The 27,634-nt window shown below is 42.8% G+C and overlaps 1 protein-coding gene across 4 annotated transcripts; it reads right to left on the minus strand.

Annotated features, from left to right (window-relative positions):
* Positions 1–1,047: 1,047 nt before the first annotated feature.
* On the minus strand, positions 1,048–26,831 carry peli3 (pellino E3 ubiquitin protein ligase family member 3). 4 transcript variants are annotated; one of them, XM_074623841.1, is made up of 7 exons: positions 26,510–26,831; positions 13,600–13,797; positions 10,692–10,821; positions 10,261–10,362; positions 6,928–7,152; positions 3,641–3,829; positions 1,048–1,893 (listed from the first exon to the last, which is right to left on the minus strand). In XM_074623841.1, the coding sequence occupies exons 2-7, from the start codon at positions 13,770–13,772 to the stop codon at positions 1,294–1,296; spliced, it is 1,419 nt and encodes a 472-aa protein (XP_074479942.1). In that variant the 5' UTR covers positions 13,773–13,797; positions 26,510–26,831; the 3' UTR covers positions 1,048–1,293. The 4 variants fall into 4 exon arrangements, with proteins under 4 accessions (XP_074479942.1, XP_074479940.1, XP_074479939.1 ...); XM_074623839.1 differs by having other exon boundaries at positions 13,600–13,800; XM_074623838.1 differs by lacking the exon at positions 26,510–26,831 and adding an exon at positions 26,296–26,494.
* Positions 26,832–27,634: the final 803 nt, after the last annotated feature.

Raw genomic sequence — 27,634 nt, forward strand, 5'->3', positions numbered from 1 at the left:
CCTTAGGTGTTGTAAAGGTGCATCTCTCTCTCTCTGTCTCTCTCTCTCTCTCTCTCTCTCTCTCTCTCTCTCTCTCCCTCCCTCTCTCCCCTGGTGGGGAGGCATTGGGTGCTTGGTGACCTTGAGTTATTTTTAGCACAATGGGGGCGCTGCACTGGGAGCAAGGCTTAGAGACACTCGGTGGAGTCTGCAGCGTACTACGGTTTAGACGGCGTGCTGGCTGCTACTACGGCGTGAGGGCTTCTCACGGGGGAGAGGCGTTAGTATTTGTCCAGCAACATGCAAACCTGCAGCTGATGGAAATATGTAGAGCAGCTTTACTACTAGAATAACTACTGTGGCTATGCACGTACTCTACTTTTATGATATAAAAGACATCAATTAATATCCCACTCATGAATTTTGAAGCTTTTATGTGTCTTAAAAAAGGAGTGGAAGTGGCTAAATGTGACGTCATCACGCCGACTCGTCCGCCTTCACATCCTCGTTGTGTATATTTGCACTCATGCGACCGTGGTGTAGTTCGTTAATAGCCTAACGTTAGCGTTTTACTTCTGGTGATTGTATTTACGCTCCAGGATTCATAGTACTGGTGTTCATTTGTGGAGTTTTTTTATGCAACAAAACGTGTAAGTATCATAAATGTTTGTTTGCCACAGAGTTTATTATCTGCAATAATCCAAAACCCAATGGTATAATCCCATTGGCTTGTTGTTGAGGGAACCCAGGGCGGTGCTAACTTCCTGATTCACCTATAAAAATACGTCATCCCTGCAGCTCTCTATGTGATTCGGTGAGTAACACTGAACGTAAACATAACTTTTGTTTGCTTACTAGAAAACTCCACAGGGCACCTTTAAACTGTGATAAATCTGTACATCGGACAGTTTCGGTAATCGTTTTACCATTCACCTTTATTTTCACCTTTGTTTAAGCTTGACTAACCTCGAAAAATGACTGATCATCTTGTTTCTAGGCTTTTCTTTTTAGTGTCCCAGTTGCACAATGTAATGAGACTAAGTAGGCACAAAAGATCACTAATGCATCCTCATTTCAACACAATTTATTTACATGTTCTCCATACACCTCATATTCCATTTGAAGCCACGGCAATCTACTATTGCGTGGCACTTTCAGTTCATCATGTCAACAGTCCTTCCTGGACTTGTCATCAGTGCTTTTCTCTGTCATCCCACACTTCAGTGTTCAGATTTTTGGTCCAGCACACAGTCTTCACTCAGCACGTCCACCTCTGCCCGATCCACCATCCCTTGTGGCTCCCGGGTCTGGGCTTCAGTCGACGGGGCCTTGGAAGATGAGTTTGATGTGGCCCTGCTCCCCCGTTAACCAGGTACCACAGAAGGGGCAGGCAGCATGGAAGGCGTGGGTGCCGTGGGGCAACGGGATCTGGCTCCACCCCACCACTGTCTTTTCTGAGCATACGTGGCCGCAGGGGCAGAAAGCGTGTGTGGGTGGCCCGGCGTCCAGGTACAATCCTCCCTCACAGCCCAGCCACAGCGGCACGTAGGGGCCCACCCGCCGGCACATGGGGCACTCCCTCTCCCCGGTGCTGGCGGGCGCCGTGCCACCGGGGCCCGCGGGACTCTTCTCCTTACGGTAGCCCCAGTTGTGGTAGCCGTGTACGTGGCCGCAGTTGACGTAGACCCAGGGCTGCTTCTTGTCGACGATCTCCCGCTGGGCCAGACTAGGGAAGGCCAGGGTGTTGAAGCCCACGGGACACTGGGGCCGGGCGGCGTTCAGCTCCTGGCGAAGGGACTCCAGCTGTTTGAGGGTGGGGGTGTGGCGCAGTCCGGCGGGGGTCCTCCACAGCAGGGTAGCCCCGCACAGATCAATCAGAGAGCCGTCCTGGAGGGTGTTGGACTCATTTTCCACCTCAAGAGGAGAAGAGAAGATGAAAATGTAGCAGGAGAAAGAGAAGAAGAGAGGCCTCGTCAGGTTTCACCACAGAGAAAAGGGTGATTTATTGTGGGCCATACTGGCTGCACTGAGTTGTACACTCTGTACTATTGTAGCATTCCACTTCTGTACCACCACATGATGGCACTGTGCTCAACTAGTTATGGTTCAGACAGCTGACACCCATCTATTGTAAGAGGCTTCCCTCAAAATCGTCATCATCACCATCATCATCATCATCATCATCATATACGCATCATATTTACAGATGGAGTCTACAAATCAGTTTAAGTTTGCGGATGACAACGCATTAGTGTTTTTTTTTCTAACAATAATAACGGTGGACTGGCGTGGAATTAAAGCTAGGGTTGGTAATCTTCATCAAAAACATTTTTTTGTTATATAAGTTCAAATTCTTATTACATCCCGACAACAATCAATGAATCAAATCCTCTGACAAAAAAAGAGAAAAAAAATCTGGTATCTGTGGCTGTCGCAGGACTGTAATAAACCCGTCCAACCATTTCATTCGGCCTGAAGGTAATGATTGGATGGACTACCTGTCTACCTGCCTGCATGCACTCTGTCCTTCCACCAGCTGCTAGCTTGACAGCTGTGAGTACTAACAATAGCCTTGTTCCCGCCGTTCACATTCATTATGATGTTTAATGTTCACGATGATCATTTTGGGGAGAGTGTCTTTGGAGGGAGGCCGGAAGGGACGGACTGTCAGTGTTGATGACTTGGTGACTTTCTCTCTAGATTTAGGGACTTTTGGAGCTAGTGCTGCTAGCTACTTTAATTAGAAAAGAGTTGACAACACAAAAGTCTGTCCCTGAGTGACTGACTGAGTGAGTGATGAAGTTACACGATTGGTCGGCCAAGTGTTGGGAGTTTTGTCTTTGGCCGCAAAATGAAAAGGCGGGGAACAGTCCGTTATGCAAATAAACCCTTCCAGGCTCACGGAACTTGGACCAAGCTGTGAAACTAGGCGATCTAGTTCTAAATAGATACGAGATTCAGCAGTGACATCGCCTATTTCTCACTTAAAATGCTTCCAGAAGTAGATTTTGGTGGATTGTTTAGATGGAGTACCAGAAGGTTTACGAGCAGGCCGCAATGTTGTTTCCTGTTTTGACCGAGTCGTGCTGGTTTCTCAACATAACCAAGCCTAGCTTTAACAACTTGAAGGCGAAAACAAAGGAAGTAGTGGTGGGTCGTATGAGTCACAGTGGCCATTGACCTCTGGTCATAAATGGACAGGATGTTCAACAGATAGTGACCTACAGATTCTTGGGCGTGACTGATGAGGAAAGTGCTGAGGAAAGCTCAACAAAGACTTTTTAAGACGACTAAAACAAGTTTTTTTATGATGCAATTTGATCACGCTGGTATCGAGGGCTTTCATGGTAATTGTGTTGCTGACAACACCTCGGGTCAAGACAGGAAATGCCTGGACAAAGTGGTGCAAATTGATTCAAAAATCACAAGCCAGGAGCTGCTGACTTCTACACCGATAGGGAAAAGGGACAAGATTCTGCAGCATTATGCAGGACTTCATTTGTTCTTTAAAAAGACTGAAATGTATATAGGACATCCAGGTTCTGCAACAGAACCAGGGTGTCCCTTACTTCCTTACATTACATTAATCCCTGCAGATCATGGGTCAAATCAAGGTCAGTGACCATATCGAAGCAGACTCATTTTCCCATCTTCATCTTACCAGTTTTCCCCTCTGCTGGGCCGAGCGAGTCTCCCTCAGGGCGAAGACGTTTCCACAAACTGAGATTTCCCTCCAGACGCCCGGAGCCGGCTCAGACACAAACTCCCCCGCCGGGTGCATCACCAGCACCCCGTTGGTGGTCAGGCCGTCCATCAAGCCGTCCGACGTCCTCCATTTGGCCGCCCGCTCCTGAGGGACACGCACCGACACACACAAAGAGCAGACAGACGCAAAGGTTAGAGGAATATTGGGGATGCACAGAGGGATGATAGTGGAGGTGGGTGTCAGAGGTGGCTGGCTCGAAAAACAGCTAACGTTGCTTTTCTCTGCTGCTATATTTAGCCCCGTACAGAATGACTACTGTACTGACTAATGCACCCACGCTTAAGAATGAACCCATCCCTGAGAGAAAGAAAGGATTATTATGAACACAAATTAGCTCTGACGGAATGAAACGGCACATTTTTGGCGTGTGTAGATTCATTTAAAAAAAAAAAGAAGAAGCTTTTAAAGGGCCAAGACAGTTAAAAAAACCTGCCTGGAGATTCAATTCTGCAGATGTTTCTCTGAGGCTGGTTCTGGTTCTAACCTCCAGATATGTGAATGAAAATGGGTTCTATGGGTACCCATGAGTCTCCCCTTTACAGACATGCCCACTTTATGATAATCACATGCAGTTTGGGGCAAGTCATAGTGAAGTCAGCACACTGACACACTGACAGCTGTTGTTGCCTGTTAGGCTGCAGTTTACCATGTTATGATTTGAGCATATTTTTTTATGCTAAATGCAGTACCTGTGAGGGTTTCTGGACAATATTTGTCATTGTTTTGTGTTGTTAATTGATTTCCAATAATACATATATACATACATTTGTATAAAGCAGCATATTTGCCCACACCATGTTGATAAGAGTATTAAATACTACATTTTGAACAGATAAAAAATATGCAATTAATGTGCGATTAATCACGATTAACTATGGAAATCATGCGATTAACTGTGATTAAATATTTTAATCGAATGACAGCCCTAGTAACTATATTTGATGGATAGTGCTGAAAACATATACAGCCATAAGTCTGATATAATGAAATCTTAAAGGGTAACATCTGTATTTTTCCTCCCTAATTTCCAGGTTGAAAAACACCAAAGTTACCATTTAAGGGTTTTTATTGTCACTTTAAGGTATTTCATGCATTATTTATCAAAGGCACAATAACAGTGTTATCATCACATCCATCAAACAGTTCAGAGGTGAACCACAGAGCCTGACTTTTAATAAAAAGGACAACATTTGCTCCATATATCAGTGTAAATGTAGTCCTGATGGGTGGGGGGGGGGTTATACAAGCCTCAGTCGTGACGTGCGTATGTGTGTGTGTGTGTGTGTGGAGCGCAGCTTGCTGACGTTATCTCTCTGACTGATGGCCTAGTTGTCGGGGGTCCTGATGAATCTTGCATGGGATGAAGTCATGCTGTCATGAGAAGGGCTATTATTGGTTTCTCATGGCTTTGATGCACCTAGATGTCACGTTTTAGACCGCCCCTCCCAAAGCAGCTTCTGCAGTGGCCTTGAAGCCTTCACATCACAAAATATATCAAAGAAGACTCGACTAACTGAGTACAGTGCAGGGGGATATAACTGCTATCTGGGTAGTTCATGGGAACAAAATAACATCTTTTACATGCCATTCCAGTATTTAAATGGGTTAGGGTTGGGGGTCATAATTAGCCTCTAGCTGTTAGATAAAAATCTGTGGTGGGATTTGACTCCAGACAGCTCTACTCACTGAACTGGAGATACAGCAGAGCCCAGCGGAGGACTGCTGAGTTAGCTTGACGGTGCATGACTGTGCTGCGTTAATGAACATAAGCAGTGCACTCCATAGAAATAGAATACAGGAGTAGAACGGATATTCAAATCAACATAGCAGGACGGTCAGAGCACTTGACATTTTTATGTGTACCGTTGCCATCTCGACCGTTGTAGCAGGCTAACTCCTGTATAGGGCTGTAAAAGTTAACGTTATAATAACGCGTTAACGCAAATTTGTTTTAATGCCACTAATTTCTTTAAACGCAACTTGCGATTTTTACGTTGTAGCGATCGGGTGATCCTGAAAACGGCGACCGTTTTAAAGCTGGCATCATGTAAAAACTAAAAAACCTAATGAATCCATCGGCACCAACCATGTCATTCTAGTTTGTGCGATAGAGGCTAAATAACGCTCCAAACTTACGATACATTTTGGCGATGAAAAACTGTCATGGCCATTTTCAAAGGGGTCCCTTGACCTCTGACCTCAAGATATGTGAATGAAAATGGGTTCTATGGATACCCACGAGTCTCCCCTTTACAGACATGCCCACTTTATGATAATCACATGCAGTCTGGGGACCACACTTTACGGCCCCAATGACCACTCACCATAACAACTAACAACGATCGCCATTACTATTCAAATGACCACAGAAAACAGTTCAATATCTGTTCTACTCCTATTCTATTTCTATGGTGCGCTCCTTTCTATTAAAGGGTAATTCTGGTTTATTCCAGTGGGTCTTCCGATTGTAGTTCTGTCAGTCTCTCCTATACCAGGAATGATAAAATTGTATCACCAAGTTAAAGGAAAACTGTGTTTTATTACGATATGGTTTTAATTCTGTAGCTCTGACCACTGGTTATGATAATATTGTACTCTACAAAGTAAGAGCTGAGATCTCGGAGCCTCTCTACCTCGCTAAAAATAGGTCCAACAAGCTGACAGCAAACTCCAGTGTCTATTTTGGTCAGTACAATATTATCATAACTGAGAGAATTTATGGCCAAAACCAGGAAAGTAAGTTAAAATGCACCAAAATCCTGAACAATCTGGTCCATCACATCCAGCAGCAAACATACAGAGTACAGTATGTACTGATTGCTGTATGTTCACCAGCTGGTTATATAAGCAGACACATAAGCTCTCCAATAGCTTGAGACAGTAACATACGACCAGAAGCAGTACATTAGAGCCAAAGCACTTTCACAACACACACATACACACACACACACACACACACACGCACACTTGCACGTGCAGAACACTGCTCCTTCCTCTCCCATGTTTCCCTCGAGCCAGGTCACATACACTGACACCCATCCTCGCAGCTATGATGTCACCCGTGGGTGGCTCAGCCATGTCCCTGATGTTGCTCTCACCACGGTTGCCGTGGTTACCAGTCCCTGCGTAGTGTTTTTACCAGGCACAAGCCTGCATGGGCACCCACGAGGGAGAAAACTCACCCCCAGGAAGATGTTCTTGGAGGAGTCGAAGCCGGCGGCGTAGATGCGGGCCGTGTAGGGAGCGCTGCGTTCGCACATGATGCGGCAGGCGTAGCGGGAGATGGTGCTCTGGGCCGACTGGCCTCCGCCGCCACCCTCTCCTGCCGCGCCCCCGCCCTGACCGCTGCTGCTGCCCGCTGTGTCCGTCACCACAAAGTCGATCATGCTCTCTGTGGACCGGCCAATCTGAGAGAAGCAAGAGAGAGGAATCAATATCATAAAACAATGATAAAAAGATGAACAGTACTCAAATATGATCATGTTTGTTTGAGTTTTTACATATCTATAGATTTACACCTTGGAATACTATATCATCAATGTCACTGACTGGGTTCATTTTTACATTGGAGCTTCCTTCAATGGTGACTAAAAGCGCCATTGTATGACAATGTTGCCAGATTGGATGGTTTTTCACCCACTTGTGCTACTAATTATTTGGCGATGGCGCCATGCTGGACTGGTCTATAGCTTGGAGCCATAAAGCTCCTCTATTATATCTTTTTTAGGACATGGCAGGGGAACAAATCGGAGATCAGTGTGTTTGGATTTACTGTTGGTGCAATGTCGGTCCGGGTAGGGAATGAGTCCTTCCCCCAAGTGAAGGAGTTCGAGTACCTCGGGGTCTTGTTCGCGAGTGAGGGGACAATGGAACGTGAGATTGGCCGGAGAATCGGAGCGGCGGGGGCGGTATTGCATTCGCTTTACCGCACCGTTGTGACGAAAAGAGAGCTGAGCCGGAAGGCAAAGCTCTCGATCTACCGGTCAATGTTCATTCCTACTCTCACCTATGGTCATGAGGGCTGGGTCATCGCCAAAAGAACTAGAACGTGGGTACAAGCGGCCGAAATGGGTTTTCTCAGGAGGGTGGCTGGCGTCTCTCTTAGAGATAGGGTGAGAAGCTCAGTCATCCGTGAGGGACTCGGAGTAGAGCCGCTGCTGAAAGGAGCCAGCTGAGGTGGTTCGGGCATCTTGTAAGGATGCCCCCCCCGGGCGCCTCCCTAGGGAGGTGTTCCAGGCACGACCAGCTGGGAGGAGGCCACGGGGAAGACCCAGGACTAGGTGGAGAGATTATATCTCCACACTGGCCTGGGAACGCCTCGGGATCCCTCAGTCAGAGCTGGTTAATGTGGCCCGGGAAAGGGAGGTTTGGGGTACCCTGCTGGAATATGAGTGAGCAACCAACTACACAGCAACTCTTCGGCATTGCGTTATTACTATTACTGGGTTGTTTAAAGTAGAAGTTTGAAGACATGTTTCAACTTCTTCTGTTTACTCCGTTACCGTCTATGAGGGATTGGTTGGAGCCTACACTCTGGATGACGTATTGCCGGTCTGATGTATTGTTTTCACCATGGCGGCAGCTGAGTCGCCGAGGTCATCAGTGGCAAGAGAGAACATGCATACTATCCGGGAGCTGCTGCTATGGCCACTCGCTGTCTGAAAGCACCTTTAGCGATGTTGCTGCCTTCCAGGATCTCATCGATTACTTAATTTATTACAATGCTATCATAACCGATGGAACCAATGGCTGCAAAACGTTGTGAAAAACTTTTAACAGCAACAGACTGAACCATGTGGGAGAAGAGACCCTTTAACAGCAGCCAGAGGGAAACAGACAGACAGACAGACATGGATGGATTGGAGTGGAGCCCTGTTGATTGTGTCTGCTGGAGTCACCGCTTTGTATGGATCTCCTTGATGATGAGAGAAGGTGGTTGGAGACTGTGAGCTACTGAGAGAGCAGACACGTCTGACTCATCTTCTCCTGTGTATTTGACCTCCTCAGTCTTTCGTCTTCCCTTTTTCTGCCCGATATTTTTGTTTCACGCGCTTCCTCTTCATTCCTGAAGCCCTCACTGCTCTGCTGTTTCTTTGACTCTACAGGGCCCACAGCTTCGATTACTGTTTGACTGAATGTATTATATTATATATATACTGACGCATTCAATGCCAGGATGAAAAGTAGTGGATATTACTACATTAAGCTAAGACATTGATTTGTTAATGACATTATAATAGGTTGGCTACACTGGCAATGGTTGTAGATAGCTACGTAATACAGGCTGTGTTTAAAGGCTTGTGATGTGGGTGGATGAGATGCAACCGGGACACAAGAATAAAACAATATATGTGACAAAATGATTGATATCACCAGTTACTGTTAATAATTACTTCTAGTATTTTTAGCACAACTTTGCTGTTTCCCCCTCATCAGTTATCACATAAAGTAGTGCTGATTTAAAGCTGGGGTAGGCAGTTTATTGTGTCATCATTGGGGCAAAAATTCCACAATAACAGCATATTGTAATTCAAGTGTTCTGAGAGAAAACTAGACTTCTGCACCTCATCATGGCTCTGTTTACAGGCTTTAGAAAATCTGGAGACTTTGGCCAATCACAGGTCATTTCACAGAGAGGGCGTTCCTATTGGCTGTTTTACAAATACAGATGTGCGTGCACGTCCCTTCAGATGGTGAAAGCCTGATTCAACAGCGGAGCATCCTGCAGGAAAAGTTGCTATTACAGAACAGCTTCCTTCACTGTAAAAGCAACCCCAAAAAAGGAAGACGGACTCATCAAAAAGTGAGTTTGACAATATCTGCGAAACGTTTCAGAGATGGAGAGAAGTTGTAGCTAATAGTTTAGCCTACTGCTAACCATAGCCAAAGGCACACATCTGCAGCCGTGACCTCACGGTTACGGTTAGCAAAAGGCTTAACTATTGCCAACATTTTCTCTCCACTTTCTCTCTATCTCGCTAATTAGCAACATTTTCTCTCCATCTCTGAAACACTTCGCCAAGCCTGGAATCACTTACTGTATGAAAGATGAGGTTTGAAATGAACGACTAGTACTCGTACTGTTGTATGAAGCGCATGTACGTGCCCGTGCTCGTCTGGTGGGAGGGGCTTAGGACAGATGACGCCTACCCCAGCTTTAAATGTGTTAATTGGCCGCGATTAGCTTTCCCTACCATAACATTTACCCACCACCTATTGTGTCAAAATGTCCACAGAAGCTTCTCAAACCACTCCGGTAGCATGATCCACTCCTCCGCTGTTAACCCGTTCAATAAGGGTGTTCCAATCTTTGGCGTTTGTTGGTTTGGATGGAAGCGTCGTTCTCTTTCCTATTTATGGCACATTTTGATGACGGTTTTACAGTCAACAAGCCTCTCTTTTTTTTCTTCCAACGTCCTATTTTATGCAGTAGGTCACAGCTAAAATGTTGAGTTGGCATAGCACCAATGCACGTGCATGTTTGTGTGTGTGTGTGCGCGTGCGCAGACACTGACCTGAAACATGTCTGTGTTGGTGTCATGGGTGTACTCCACAATGACAGAGTGGCTCCGTGACAGTGTGTAGGAGATGCTGTGCTGGCTTTTGTTGCTGAGTGCCTGCCAAAGGAAAACACATTATCCAGGTCACATGACAAGGAGAGCTGAAGGTCTGGCCTCCAGGAAAATCTACCCAGAGGACATTTCAACACCCCCGCTCTCATTAAAATGACTGATATCACTTTATCAGCTGAGTTATTGTTATGATGGAGAGACATCATCTGATGTTAAGATATATATATATATATATATATATACAATACAGTTAGGCACAGCAGTGCTTGAGCTAAATGCAAACGTCATTTAGCGTCCTTTCTCCCTGGGTCAGGGAAAAACCTTGTCAGTTTGAATGACAACCTAAACTGTAATGATCGGTACTGTGATCTGACCTTTGACACCAGAGGGGTTGAGACATTGTGGATAACGTCAGGTTTGACCCCGTTGGCTTTAGGTCTCTTGTAGAGCGCCAGGCGACTTCTTCTGCGACCCTTGTCCCCATTGGCCAGCGACCCATTGTGCCTGTGAAGAATAAGACATTGTGATAATGTTAATAACTGGGTTCAGTTGATAATAAATGTGTTTCCTCATCTTGTACTTATAGTTTTTACACCCCCCCTAATATTTTATTGGACTGTCCAAATTATAAGAGTAAAATGTCTGCACTATATACTGGCTTCAAAATTCCAACCGGAAAACTAAAATGTGGTAACAACTACTTTGGACTAAAACTCCCACAGTGTAATGCTTTGCCTTAAGTGCTGTTATTCAACACTACACCTGTCAGTGATGGTGAAACATTATGACTCACACTGATGATTCACAAATGTCCAAACTTTCAATTTACTTGCCACACAATGATGAGAATTTACTATTTTCCAATGATGAAGGATGCAGTTTCAAATCAAATGAAATCAAGTCAAATCATGTGATGTGATGCATCAAAATAAAGGCATGACACTAATAAAAACACAAAAGTTAAAATACATTTTTTCCATAGTGGTCCTGGCCTGCCCCAAATCAAGACAACAACACAGACTGCTGTTCCCACGTAGTTTTTCACACCAGTTTTTAAAAACTGTAATAGCGCCCGACAATTAGGTCAACGAGTTAGATCCAAAAGTACCACATCTTAGGCCTATGCCTAGTATTCTACCTATGCTGGTGTCTTTGGGACAACTTTTTGATTGTCAGCATACAGAAAAAGATCACAATGATTTGCAGATTTCGTATCATTTATACATAAATTAGGAAGAGTAAGGGTCCTAAGATTGGACCCTGTGGAACGCCACACATGACTACTCCTGGATCTGATAAGGCAACACTTTGTCACTCCCAACTTGTTAAATAATGCCGCTTGGTCAGTGCCCCTCTGCATCGGAGACTGTTGCATGGGGAACCCCTCTCGTGTTACTTTTGGATGGACCAGAGACCGCTTGTCAATATACGCTGGTTACGTGCATAGTGTCCTTTCAAAATAAACTTCCGTTTTCACAGGAAGTTAGGTTTAGGCAACAGAACCACTTAGTTTGTGTTAGGAAACGGTCGTGGTTGTCGTTAACTTCACTGACTAGTGACTCATGGGACTCACAGGACTAACGACTCACGTGACTCACAGGACTGAAGATACCGACGAGTCATGTGACTAAAGACTGACGTGACAAAATAAGTCAATATTACTTTTAGTTTCACACGGGACACAAACAGCGGTCTCCTGGTTGAAAGTCTGGTGTGTGTTTGATCCATCCACCGCGGAGTTAGTTGAAAGCCTGGTTCGTCACAAACTGTTGCTAAAGGGTGCCTCCGTGCGTTGGTTTCCGATGCCGAGGAGCGCTGACCAAACAGTAGGAAGTTGGGTGCGAGAACGGGTGGATAAGGTTCCATTAATATCTACATACTGATTACTTATTACTTATTCAAATGCCTTTTGGAGGTCGATTGCCCATATTATTATATATGTTTGATACCGCAGGACTTCCGAATATGATTTATTCCAGATTGGGTGAGTTATCCAGTATTACCAGCCATGATTATTCCACATTATACTGCATTTAGAATGACCAACACTCTCTCCTGTCACGTTCTGCTGGCCAGAGAGAAGCCACGATTGGATGGATGTTGTAAAATTGGCGGTGGCAGGTACCCCCTCTCTGTCTCTGCAATCACATTGACAGTGAACCAAGCCGTTCTCATCATCCATCAAGTGTTCGTCACCCAGTGCATGGATCAATAGGTTGAAGAGTGGAAGCACATGTCTGTGTCTCTGTGCCTAGAATAGCACCATACAGTGCCTATGGGAGAGATGTGTCTATCTCTTTGGTGTTCCTCACGGAAGTTGAGGTTTAAATTTGCCACATGGCTCAGCGTGTGAATGGCATCTTTGTGTGCCCTAAAATGAGCTCTTTTCCCCTCTTACTAACGGTTTTAAATAAAGGGTCTGTGTACAGTAGATTTGGAATATGGTTTCATTCAGTTCAGTCTAACAGAAGAACCCCTGAGAGAAGTAAAACGGATTTTTGTGAGGGCGTCAATGTCATACTAATCCAAAACAAACATATAAAGCACAAGCTGATTTGTTACATATAGCACAGCCAGGCTATTCTGCACCGTAGGTACTCTATAGGGCAATCCCTGTATCATTAGAATAATATAAGGCTTCTATGAAGCTGGTGGAGCTCAGATAAGATAACAGTCTGCTGGCTGTAGCCTGATATTCAACAGACAGATATGGAAGTTTTCGATCTTTTCATCGCTGCAAGAAAGCAAATGTGTATTTCCTAAAACACCAAAGTTTTCCTTTACAGGGTGTGTTCATACCTTCAGATTTAGGATTTTCAGGTGTAATGTTTCTACTGACACCATGCAATATGACCCCTGTTGTCAGTTTTCTGCTCACAGGTGGCACAGACTGGAAACTTAAATATAGTCTTACACAGAACTGCATGTGCAAAACCTGACCACAGGTTTTGTTTTGTTCACTGGAAAGATGCAACAGGCATTTGCATGGACATATGCAAAACACACACAAAGACCTACAGAGGCTCTCTAACCACTTAGACCATCAGTAGATCCATGGATGATGGGTAAGTAGAAAATACTATGTACATCTGTCCATTTATCAATTCTATCTCAGGTGACGTGTCAAGATGCCATTGGTCTGACTTTGCTGAAACCTTGGCTGCTGATACTTCACACTTCTAGTGTTTGAACAACTACTCTTACATTTACAGTCTCATCTCAAACACTGAGGTTAATTTGAAACAATGTACATCAGCAGCAGACGGCTCTTCAGTATCTCACCCCAAGACGATGAGCTCGCCGTACTTGACGGGCTCCTTGTCCTCAGGGAAGACTCCGTCGTGAGGTTGCGAGCTTGAGCCCAGAGGAGGCGAGGGCTGGCTCTTGTTGCAGGATGGGCGCAGCTCCAGAGATGGGGGGGGACACAGCGCCTCTGAGCTACCCTCCAAAACCATGCCCACCGGCCACAACTGGGGCTCGCTGCTAGGGAGGGGAGGATGGGGTTCAGAGAGAGAGAGAGAGAGTCAGAAAATGTTTTATTACTGATGAAGAAATCAATCGAATGTCAGAATTAAACACTGGATGATACAAGTTTTGGTAGTGAAAAAGGAGTGAAAGTTGGGAAAATACCAGATTCAACTGTTGCTCACAGACATGTATGTTTCTAACAAGCTACTTTCTATACAGAAATACACACAAAATTAGATTGTAAGTAGAAAACTGTCACAAGGAAAAGTTACATTCACATTACAGCATCATAAACATCCATATTAATCTTTTTTGGGGGGGTTAAACTTATTTAATATATTCACAAGTGCAGCTCAGACAGGTTTCGTATATAAAACACATCATAATCACCCAGCTTGTAAAGACTCATTATTAATTACAGTACAACCCTGGACTGTGGAGAGATGAGGTCATAATGACATCACCCACATGTTTCAACAGGTGCTTTTGAACCACGGAGATGAGAGTGACGGTCGGTTTGACCGCACGTTACCGCAATATGATAACGTTTCCTGTCCATGACAGAGTTAGCATGCAGCTTTAGCCGTGATGTCTAGCTCTGTTTTTCCTGCAATGTGTGAAACCCAAAGTGTTTCCATACTTTACTGTATGTGTAGTGTTTACCACGTTGGATTTAAAATGTGAGGGTGCAGGTCGTATCCACGTGGACCCTTCACCGTTTTCTGCTTTCTTGTTTTGGCTCGCTGTGGTTTGTTTTGGTTGACGGATACGGAACAGATATGATGTCGCGTTACTCTGACTACAACAATAAAAGCACTAACTTCCTTCTATCTCCACTTAGACTCAAATGAGCAAATATATCGAATCTGGCTTTAAAAAAATCAATTTCAAATGGGTTAAAAAGAAAATTGCGATACATAAGTGAATCGATTTTTACGTGCGATACACATTGACCTGATAGCAGCTAAGAAGCGTGCTTACAGCATTGATTCAGCACTTGATTTTATTTGCCAATTGGGCGCAATGATGCAGGTCATTGTCCCAAAGCTGCTCTGGATCAAACACCGATATTGGCCAAACTGATATATCGGTCATTTCCAGTCTTTTACTTTTGCATCTGTGTGAAAACCCCCCTAAATAGCCAACAAATGTAATTGAGGAACAATTGGCTGAATGTGTGTTAATGCTGCAGCTCAGGATGGGTGGCCAAGCTCCAGTCTTTGTGACATTGGCTCTTCTGGTAATTGTCATCCTCTTTATGCGACTGAAGTGCTTTCAGTTTGCTGACCCAGGGCCTCAACAGAACAGCCGGCCCATGCTAATATGATTGGTTAGACGCAAGCGATCCAGCTTTTTTCCACAAAGGCAGATAAGCTGATACCTATCTATGAACCCTGTTACCCGTGGTGATGATTTACACTATGTGACTTCTGGCGAGCGATATGGAGCCCAGAGAAGAGTGCTGGAAACAAGAAAGCATGACTCCCTCACGGACTCTTACAGTTAACCACCAGATAACCATCAACTGACAAACTGTCCTATCCAAGATTGTTAAGGGAGCCCAGGAGGTCCTGAGGTTCACGATCACTACCTTTCATTTCTGCTATAGCGTTTTATTACAATGCTTTTGATTGCAGTCCTGTCAAATCAATCTAGGGTTTGGCATTTAAACACTCTGGACTCAACATACAATTTTCATACAACAGAAATCCATAATACACCAACAAAATGTCAATGACAAGCATTTAATTAACTGACGAGAGAGAGAGTAGAGGAAATATGAATGTTATGCTAAAAAGAGTGGGATCGTTTCTACCACATACGGTATGAGTCACTATGTGGACATTTTGACATTCGTTTTACACAAGTCAAACAAAGCTCAATCCCCCGTCTCTGCACACAGGTTCCAAACCAGTTCTTAATACTCAAGCCTATTATTAATCAAAAGTGGGCGAGACCACCTACACGGTGGAATGCGAGCGGCGCGAAAGCATGACAAAGCCCTACAAGCTTTGTTCTCCCTTTGAGCAGATTAGATAATCATTCTGGGAATGTGAACGTAATAATACTGAAAATACTATCCCATGTTTGGATGCTTTCCTCTTCCTTTCCTTTTTCTCTGTCAGCATTAAGGAACAGCCCTTCTTTTAGATCACCGTCCACACATAACTAGCCCACGCGGACTACACTAGCAGTGAGTGAACCGAGTCGTTATTAGACGTGATTGAATTTTGTCCATGTGATGGGGCCCGATGAGGAGAACACCTCCTCATAATCAGATGACGGATGGCAGAAGGCAGATTCAGGCAGCCAGTGGCCATTTCATTACCCAAGCTCTCTGTTGCCCTGGCTGGATATTGAGTGGTGGAAGCGATGCAGAGGTGGAGGCAGAGTGGACTCAGGGGAAGCTGGGTGGACAGAAGCAAATGAGGGGAGTGGGAAGAGGAAGAAATAGAAAAAGGGGGCTTCCTCTTGGTGGCAGAACGCTGTATTGATTGTGGGGAACTTCCAGGGCACTTTAAAAAGAAATGTGTATTTATAGCCTCAAAATGATTTATCTTAAAATCTAAATGCCAAACTTCATCTTCTGTATTAGGAAACTTAGGGATTAGGGAGTCACTGTTCTGACTTTTTCCTCTCCTAATTAGGGCTGTCAAAGTTAACGTGATAATACTGACTAATTTCATTAACGCATTAACGCAATCAATCTTTTATATGTTGTAGCGGGCGCAGGGTAGTGGGCTAGAATGGAGATACTGGTATCATATGACTCCTAAGGACCTAAGGAATCCATTGGTATCAACCATGTCATACTCGTTTTGCACGGTGTGCGTCCCTACCACGACGTTGTTCAGCGACAGCGTTTGGTTGTACCCTTCATTTTGTTTGAAGCATGTTTTTCGATCGCCAAAATTAGCATCCCATGCAACTTGCTAACCAAGTTAGCTAGCCAGTGCTAGAGTTAGTTGCAGGCCCTTCTAATCATTGCTCCAGCCAGCTCCACTCTCTCGCGCCACTTCTGGCTCCAAAAAAACAAGCTGGCGACGGCCAAAGTGACTCACAACTCTGTAACCAGATTTTTAGCTGTGGTTGTGTACATGTTGATTCAGGTGACTGTCTTTTGTAATTATGGTTCTCCAAAGATAAAACATCTCTGCAAGCATTGTGCAAACCTGCTATATCACACATGCTTATTTGGTTGATCCAAATTTTATCAGGAGGGGATTTGAAATGGAAAACAAATATGTACAGTAACTGTTGGACAGAACAATTCATACAGGTAGAAAACAAACAGCTCTGTGAATGTCTCTGACCTAAAGGATAAAAGGTCTTAGTCCACTGGTCAAAGTCCATCAATGGTTTTCAATATAAAAGATGATTTGCCAGCTTTAAAAAAGTAGATATCACCACAGCAAAATGGCAGAAATGATCCACCTCCTGTCTGATTATGTGGTTAATAAATATTTCACTGCAAACGTGTAACATCCACCCTCTTCTTCAGTACTCATCTCAGTCCCTGCACTGTAAATGATCTAACTGAACTGAATTACCATAAGGATAATCTATAAAAGCAAAAGAGGCATGGCTGCCATGGGTGGATGAGTGGATGTAGACGAGAAGGAGGAGGAGGAGGAGGATCGGGAGGTGGGAGCGAGAGGAGGAAGAGGAGGAGGAGTGGGTTTGAAGGGCAAGGAGAGGTGAAGGAAAGAAATGAAAGGAGGGGCAGATGTGAGATGCTGCTGGTCTCCTGGAGAATAAAAACACACACACAGACACACACAAGCTTGAACGATCTGTGTGGATGATGAAGAGAGGAGGGAAATAAGGAAGAGGAGCAAGCGCATGCGCGGAAATGGCGGGCTTTGGCAGGGTGATGGATTGCCTGTTCTGTGCCACGCATTTTCTAATCAACCCACAGCCACATCCTGGGGGTAGAGAGAGAGGGAGAGAGAGAGGGAGGGAGAGAGAGAGAGAGAGCAAGAGAGAGAGAGAGAGAGATTGAGAGAGAGAGAGACAGAGACAGTGAAACAAAGAAAAGCTGTCTGACAAAGGAAGACAAAGGAAGGAGAGAATAATAGAGAGAAATAGATAAAGGGAATGCAGTCCATAGGAGCAGAGTGGAGTGGCTGGAGGGTCTGTGGTAGGAACGGCTGCTGATGGTGCTGATGGTGCTCATGCTAAACACACTCACACACAGTATTACACAACACCACACACTGCAAATAACACCGCCCTGTTAACGACGCAACAAGAACACGAACCAAAACCACGCAACATAACACACTGGATCACAGCAGTCTAATACAGTGATTTTTTTTAAAAACCAAACCAATATAATTATTTAAGAGTTAATAAATGAAATATTGGTTGATATTCTTTTATGGTAAATGTAGTCCATTGAAGCAATAAATTCCTCAGTGCTGATAAAAGCTGAATTCGCAGCTGCAAAATCTGTTGTCCATGAGCTGGCGCTCAAAAAGAGAACTTCCTAAACCTGTTATAAGTTCCATTGTACGACGGAGTATTAGGGCCACATTGAGGGAAAAAAAAATAAATCTGAGATTTCAAGAATAAAGTCATAATATTAGTCATAGGTTTACGAGAAGAAAGTCGTAATATTATGAGAATTTTGCAGCTAATGGATATATTGACTGTAATTCATCACTTTTGTTATCATGTAATACACCCATGGGCTGTATGCTGTAAGCCTGTACCGTGGTGGATGTATTAACGTCTCTGTTCCCAAACAACCGGCTATCGGCCAGTAGGTAGTAGCGTCAGTAGCATGACATCAACAGAATTTAATGGAGTTGTAGGCTATTTACTAACACGCCTGGCAAAAGCACAGCACACAATCTATTATACATTCATGATCTGTGGTGTGTTGGACATCCATTTCGGAGGTCCTTGACATGAAAAAGTTTGAGATTGCTCTCAAATTACATGAAGATATCCATGATGGATATGATGCAGTTTGGATTTTTTGGTATAAGAAATGATAAAAACAACTGCTTCTTTCAGTGTCAGTTGCCAAATGCCTCTGACTACTATTTCATTCTGTTTGTTGGTCCTGATTTCACATTATTCTTGGTGGCAGGACCATTTTAGGATGCAAAATGTGCATACTATCATATCATTGGTTTTGATATTGTAGCTCAACATTCCCCCTCCATCCTGTTTTTCTTGGACATTTGTTGTCCTCTTTTCTTTTTCTGGCTTCCCTCTCCTCCACTCCCCAACATTCACTCTCTCTAACCGCCCACTGCAGGGGATGGGCGAGTGTGTGTGGAGTGTGTGGGAGAGAAAGAAAGACGAAAGAGAGAGAAAGAAAGAAAGGAAGAGTCAAATATGTCTCTTTCTGAAACAAATGAACGGAGAGCTAAATATACTCCGACTGACAAATGAACTCTGCGGTGAATTATGGCCTCGTGACAAATCTCATCACACTATTTCTCCTCTTCAACCTGTTTAAATAAAGATTTTCCTCTTCATGTGTATTCTTAGTCACTGGAACTGAGACAGCGAGAGGGTTATGGACTTATTACATCAAATTAAAATGTAACAATAAGGGGCAGATGTATTTTTAATCAAGCGTATAACAGTGTGAAACAGCAAATCAACACAGATTTGTTGGGTATGTTTTCATATCTGAAAGCATGACAGAGCCAGAGAGCATGTCTGTTCCACATTATGTAACACTTTAGACTGTACAAATCCTACAAGCCAGTGTTATGAACGGTTCTGTTACCCTCCCCCCATCACCAAATCCAGCCTCCACTCTTTCCATTTCTTTCACTTTTCTCTTTCTGCTTACAGTTGGCTCCATTCATTGTTTTTTCTTAAATTCACTTTTAAAGGGCCGGTTTGTGTGATTTAGGGGGATCTATTAGGAGAAATGATGTTTGCAGAGTCCGTCATGTTTCTACAGTAGCCCAGAACGGACAAACCAAACACTGGCTCTAGAGAGGGCCTTTCACGTTTTTACGTTACCTGAAGGCCACCGTAGTTCTCCGACACGCTTGGAAAGGGAGGGGTATTCGGTTGGTTGGTTGCAATCTGCAACCACACCACTAGATGGCACTAAATCCTACACACTGGTCTTTTAAGGGTTTAACTGTAAGTTTATTTATTGATATTTCTGAAATCAAACCTAGTTCCAGACCTCGGTCTCTCACCCTCAAGGTCTGGTGTTGACCAATCAGAGCTTTGTTGATGGGAATAAGAATAGGGACATCATCATCATCTCACATAGCTAGCTTTCTACCAAGCTACATCTATGGAAGTGGTGACAAAAATTGCAACGTGTAAATGAGATTGATGTAGCTGTACTGTTGTCTCAAGAAATATAGCCTATTAAAAAAATAATGGCAAAATTGATGAAACAGAGTCTGATATCCTGCGTCAAGCCCCACAACACTGAATCCTACATGTCCCATAATGCAACTTGATATGGTCTTTTATTAGACCTTCCTTGCCTGGTAACTGTCCATGTCTTTCAAACTCCAAACTGTTTGTAACAAAGACTTTTTGTCATAAATACATAGTGGTGCTTTGAGCTAAATACTAACGTCAGCATGCTAACATGCTAACAATGACAATGTTAGTTTAGATTGATTGCCCTAAACACAAAAAACATTAGGGGGACTTGTCTCGAGAAATATATATAAAAAAATAATGGCAAAATTGATGAAACAGAGGCTGATATATCCTGCATCAAGCCCCAAAACACTGGATACTACATTTCCTATAATGCAACTTGATATGGTCTTTTATTAGACCTTCCTTGCCTGGTAAATGTCCAAACTCCAGTTTGCAACAAAGCTGCTAACGATGACAATGTTAGTTTAGATTGGTAGCATCCTAACATCTGCTAATTAGCACAAAGTAGGCTAAAGATGCTGTCATTAGTTTTGATATATTTTGTATTTGGTCATAAAGTATTGGATAAAATGGAAATATTATAATTCATATTGTGATTGTTTACATTCTGATACAGTCTGTAGCATCCTAGTTAACTACTTTTATAGGATTATTCACTTCATTTTATGCACAAACTAGCCGCTCTTGTGTGTTTTGTATGAAATGGGCACAAGATGTTCAACCGAAGTGTCCCAAAATGCCACAGTGTTCCCATAAGGGCACGCTACCATGTAATTAATCAAACTGTCACTGCATCCTATCAACCTTGTGTCATTCCACTTTAGCAGCCACGAATCTTTAATCAGTACGCTCAATGCAAATTCACATAATCCAGAAATCTTTATCAATGATTATAAGCCCATATTATATTATGCATCTAGCAACGGAGATACGTTTGTGTGTGTTTGTGTGTGTGTGTGTGGCTGCTGCTATGCTGTGATGGAGTATTGGTCCTGCAGTCCTGTCTGCTCCTAAATAGCCCGGCTGTCTAGGATGCAGCAAGGCCATAGAAAATGAGGGGAAAAGAGCGAGAGAGCGAGAGAGGAACGGGAAACGCTCAGACAGACAAAGAGCACCTGTAGCACTCATCAGGTCTATTTGAATATCAAAGAAGGCCAGTTCACATGACCCTGTTTGCAGACAGGACTGACCCTGACAGTGCAGATGAAAGTGAAAGGGAATGTTTAAGACTCTCACCTTTGTTCTCTCTTCTCATCATTAAGCTCTACACAACTAGAGACACAAACAGCTGACAGAACAGCCAACGTACCGGCCAAGTCCTGGCTCTGTGAAGGTCACTACCAGGGTTTTGTTCTGATATTTGATATCTATGGAGGGACAATCAGTTTGCTCATGGGGACAGGGTTTCTGACTGACACCAATGACTCCACAAGTATTTGGGTGGTGAGATCTCACAACATAAAGATCAGCTACAAGCTCGGTGGCATGAGGTATATGTTACATAATATGGTTATATCATGCCTGTTGCTATGCAACATAAGGTATGACAACAGCTTGTGAGCTCTCTCATAGTCATCAGTGTGTAATTCTGATAACTGGAAATGAGTCAGCATATTTGAGCTTTGTGATTCCAGAACATAAGGCACGTGGGTAATGTTACAGCAAATTTCCTGTGGGAAAGTGAAGTGAAACTGAGCTAGACATTTTTCTTTTAGATTTGGAGTGCTGTTGGAGCAAATCTTAAATATTATAGTCTTATGTCAGTTTTGTTTTATGACATCATTTTTTAACTTGGGCCATATTTTTCCATCATTGCCATCAGTTGTGATAACACTGTACTCACTCAAGTTAATTGCTGACATCTGGGTGACATCGCTACTCAACACAGTCTCATAACAGTTCGTGAAATAGTCACGAAATGTAATCTGTTAGATTCGTGCACATAGACACGATTTCCTTTTTGTTTCGTGATGCTCAGCACAATTTTCAACAGCATACTTTTCATGCTTTTTCCTACAAATGTCCAGTAACGTGACACAACACGTGTCAATGTCCGCTCCAGTCTTTTCAAAATAAAACTACTTAGTAAGGTTTAATAAAGATCGACTTTGTTCAGCTTAGGCAACAAACTACTTTAGGAAAAGATCGTGGTTTGGGTTTAAATAACACCGGAAGTGCCGTAACGTACGTACAAAAGTTATGTGTCAAATCAACTTTGACTTGTGTTTTCACACAGGACAGCGGTCTCTGGGCGAATGTCTGATGTTCTTTGACCCTCCCATCCACCCCGACCTCCTCCCTAAACGGCGTTCGCTGCTCTTTATATTTCCCGGTTCACAATTACGTGGATTACATACGAATTGATTTTGTGCTGACCATCATGAAAAATACATGATATTCATGTTTATGTGCACGGATCAATACATTTTCACGAACTGCTGTGCGACTGGGCTGCGCTACAACAAAGTCTGATTCAGTCAGACGATCAGATGGAGGTCAAACTGAAAGTGAGTACACCTGAAATGTTACTAATAATCCTGCATTGTACTCATTGGAAAACTATGTACACACACCACCACAGTAGGTTAAAGCTGAAGCAAGAAGTGGAAGTCTGTAAATGGATGTTTAACAATGGACTTCTTTGTAGCGATGTCACCGTGTTTGAGTTTGGCTACAATCTTTAGAAAAGTCCACCCACCAAGGTTAGAGGTCACCTAACTCAGTCTCTACTGCTGTCTCAAGGTGTCCATCAAAAAGCTACAGACGAGCCCAGCTTCCTCCGCAAAGGACAAATAAGTAGAACCCATACAGCAGCATCACCTTGGGAAACTCTTGAGGAACGCTACGGCGTGCAAGACCTGGGTCAATTCAGTATCGCTTTGCTCCACTCTTAAAACCTCAGCAAAACCAGCGGCTACGCATCAGTGTTGACTTAAAATGCCGTTAAATCAAGTGGATACGTTGGTCTCTAGTGACTGGTTAGGAAAATTGAATCCCCCCCAAAGGAAAGCGGTTAGAGTGGAGGTAATATCACACTGAAGATGGAAACTGAGTTGGCAATTCTGTCTGATATCAGGCAAGCTCAAAGAACCACTTCAGAAACAGTTTACCCGCAGCTCAAACTGTTTTTGTGTTATTTTAGTCTTTTTTGTGTTATTGTAGGCTCACCTCCTCTCAGTTTGACCCCTCGGGCTTCATAAGAGCCTGACAGGTGGGCTGCTACAGTGTTACCTCATCTCTCTGTCACACAAACACATGCAAAAAATCTCTTGTTTGAAGCTGTGGTTATGGAGACTGTGATTATGCAATTGTCTAACAAACCATAACACATTTTTATATGATCAGGGTGTACTTATTGTAGATTTGGAATCAAATTCTCTCCATGCTGGGCAGTTAATATCTGTCTTTAACCAGCTCTTTACGGTGGCCATACACTGGGCTTAACTGCTTCATATCTCCTCTGTTGCAAGATCTTTATAGAAACCGCTGTTATCACAATGATGTTCAACAGAGTTAAATACTGTTCTAGTTCCTTTGAAATATGAGTCTTTGAGTCTGCAACATTCGACATTCGCCGATGTTTATCTGTTGTGTTGTATCAATTTTGCGCCAGCTAAATGTTGTGTTGCTTATTTGCGGTCGGTCCCTGACGCCGTGCGGGAGTATTACAGTGTCTCGGAGAAAGATCAGCAACAAGAACGTAATGTTCTTAAGCAGTAAAACGATGCATTACAAGATTTATTAAAAACAATCAGTGCAGTCTGGATGGGAACAAACCTGGCGTGTGCGTAATGTGTCCGTACAACGCAGCACCCAGTACGTTACAGCGTACTGAGTGCAGCAGCACGTCGGACCGCTGCATCGTGGTGCCGATCTGTTTGAGGGGTATTCGGTCGGTTGCAATCTGCAACCGAGCACTGCTAGGTGCCACTAAATCCTACACACTGCTCCTTTAAAGTTAGCCTGGCAGTTTTATGCTAAAAACGTAGCGTAATAGTCGCACAAGAAGAGAAGATTCAATTCAGCGCGCTGCACAGACTCAGTAATGTCAGTTATACAGCAATATCTATCTAAAGCTGGCAGCTAACATTAGCCACCATAAGCTACTGGTCAGACCAGACCAAGTAAGACTGTAGCAACAAAACCCCTGATTGTATTGCATTGAACAACACAGGTGTGTTTTTATTGTGAATTAATACAACTTTTCATTTGTAAGAGGAAAATTTCTTCTTTCAAAAGTTAAAAAGGCTCTTTAATCCAACATCTTACTGTTATTTTCGGCTCATACGTGTTAATGCAACGACTTCAAATGCTAAATTTCTGAGTAAGATTATAAATAAATGCATTTTTATCCAAACTTGTCCGGATAAATCACCTCCGGCTATAACAGCTGTCTTATAGACGGGCATCCACTTAGATCACCTCTACATTAAATATTAATTAATAACCTGCATCATATCCATTAATGCAGAAGGGGGGATGACACCGACTGTACCATCTGTTTTGTTTTTTTACATAATTTGGCCTCACATATCTGCATCAGCCTGACTCTTTTTATCACAACAGTAGCATCGCCAAGGAGATCTATGTTTAGGCCCTTATGCCTAAAAACTGTCATTTCCCAAGCGAGCTTACAAATATGACTCATTACTCAGCAAACTCTATATATAATAGTGCTGGATCATGAACAACATCCAAGCACTGCTACTACTTTTAGTGCCATTTTGAGCTCTTTGACCAACCCACTAAAAATCCTCTCTCCTCCTGAAAGAGAAGCATCTAGAAGCAGGGTATATATTTCAATGGAAACTGTTAATGCGCCAGAAAAAAAGCTTAATTTCTGGTCCAGATGATTCAAACATGGCCTCTATATCTCCTCTTTATTATTCCTGCTCTGTCTGTGCAGATTGCAGCGGATTGCGTTTTCCCAGGGCCACGCTGTACAGGCTACTCCTCCTTCTATACTCTCTCTCTCTATGAGACATGATGATGGAGTAACCTGATCGGATTTGGCCATTAAACAGGCTTTTACTTGAAATAGGACTCAAATAAATGAGAAATCTATTATTTCTTCCTCATTTTTGATGACATAAACAGAGCATTGTGGCCATCATGCCTCTAACAAATCCTCATTCAAATACCAACTACGAATACATTACTTAAGCAGCTGATCGATAGTCCAGTGTTGGTCATGTATGGTTTTTCTTTTGTTCCTTTTCTCTGATGATGATGGGCCTTGGAGGCTAAATGGTTGTGGAAGATTGTGTATGAATGTGAAATTTATAAATGTTATTAGTGTAACTCAAATATGATGTTGTATATATAGTATGTATGTGATAAATTATTTGATTTCGGACCCCAGGAAGACTAGCTGGTGCCATTGGTATCAGCTAATGGGGATCCTTTTTAAATAAATAAATAAATAAAAATGCAGGCTGGTGGTTGTACACAGGGGGATTCCACCGCACAGACAACACATATAGGGAAGACATCACACACATACCCTCTTTACGCACAAACACACCTACCATACAGCAGCAGCAGCAGCAGTGATGATGGAAAGGGAAATAATAAAACACCCAAAATGATACCAGAATGTTCCCATAAGGCCATGAAACCATGTAATTAATCAAACTGTTACTGCATCATATCAACCTTGTGTCATTCCACTTTAGCAGCCACGAATCTTTAATCAGCAATGCAAATTTACATAATCCAGAAGTCTATATAAATGATTATAAGGCCATTTAATGCCATATAATGCATCCTAAACCACCCAAAACTCCCATTTTTTTTCAACACACATCACCATCATCATCAACACACCTACCATACAGCGGCAGCAGCAGTGATGGAAAGGGGAATAATAAAACTCCCATTTTTTTTTTTTTGCATCACTTCACAACAGTTTTGACACCACTTACGTAAACCAATTTACCTCATAGAGATTCACTAGAATAAAAGGTGTCAACAATCCACACATAATAAAAAAAGGTGACTTTAACCTCCATCCATCCATCCATACAGCAGCAGCAGTGATGATGGAAAGGGTAATAATAAAACTCCCATTTTTTTTTTTTTGCATCACTTCACAACAGTTTTGACATCACTTACAAAAAAACTATTTACCTCATAAATAGATTCAGCTCGAATAAAAGGTGTCAACAATCCACAAATAAAAAAAAAAAAGGTGACTTTAACCTCCATCCATCCATGCCCTAGAATAAAAAGAGGAGACAACAGGCCAGCTGTTGTCTGCAGCCATCTGCTCCTCTGTGTGTGTGGATGCTATAATAAAGAGACAGGTGATGGAGAGAGGAAAATCAGATAAACAGGCCTGTACCCGCTGATGTTTGCCAATGGATCTGTGCGTAATTCCTCCTCTGGATGGTGGCTGTTGATGCTGGTTGTGTGTTTCTCGGTGCAGGTTCCTGTCAGTCCCTGTGCGGCCTGGGATGCGTAAAGATGGAGAAGAGGAGAGAAGAAGATGACGAAGAAGAAGAAGTGTAGGACATCATGCTCCGTTCCACGTTACACCGGAGACTGATGAGACGCGTTCATTCCTGCAGGATATAACAGCAGACAAGCTCCGATGGCACGCCTACGACTCTCTCTCTCTCTCTCTCTCTCTCTCTCTCTCTGGCTCAGGAGAGAAAGAAAGGAGGAAATCTTGTCACACGAATATTGTGCTGCCTTTAAGGGATCCTGGTTAATTCGGGTATCTGGTGCCTTCACGGACTCATCCAGTCGTAATGCACCAATGCAACTCTTTTATAATATCGAAGGCGTATTCTCCACTAAATTAAAAATCAATCAATCAATCAATCAATATAATAAATAATAAATAATTGATAAAATAAAGAAAATACTTGATCAATAAATAAATATGTAATTAAATGTAGCACAAATAATATAAAAAATAAATGCAGGCATTAACTATTTGAGAAAATGCAACATACATTTATTTATTTATGTATTCATTTATTATCTTTGTATTATTTCCCTTATTTATTTACTTTAATTTTTTCTTTTATTTATTTATTTATTTATTATCTTTGTATTATTTCCCTTATTTATTTACTCTTCTGTTTAATTTTCTCTTTTATTTATTCATATTTATTTATGTAATAAAAATAAAAATGTATGTAAAAAAAATTGCAAAAAGAAATTAATGCATAAATAAATATATATAATTATTATATTAATTTATTAATTAAAAGAAGTAATAAATACAACTCTCTCCCTCTCTCTCTCTCTCTCTCTCTCTGGCTCGAGAGAGAAAGAAAGGAGGAAATCTTGTCACACGAATACTGTGCTGCCTTTAAGGGATCCTGGTAAATTCGGGAATCTGGTGCCTTCAAGGACTCATCAAGTCTAAAAAAGATCGAAGGCGTATTTCTCCACCTTGATAGGATGCCTTTTAATCTTCATTTACAAAAAAATCTGATTTTAGCTAACTAATTTGGAG

This window comes from Sebastes fasciatus, chromosome 22 (genome assembly GCF_043250625.1).
Source record: "Sebastes fasciatus isolate fSebFas1 chromosome 22, fSebFas1.pri, whole genome shotgun sequence".
NCBI classification, from domain to species: domain Eukaryota; kingdom Metazoa; phylum Chordata; class Actinopteri; order Perciformes; family Sebastidae; genus Sebastes; species Sebastes fasciatus.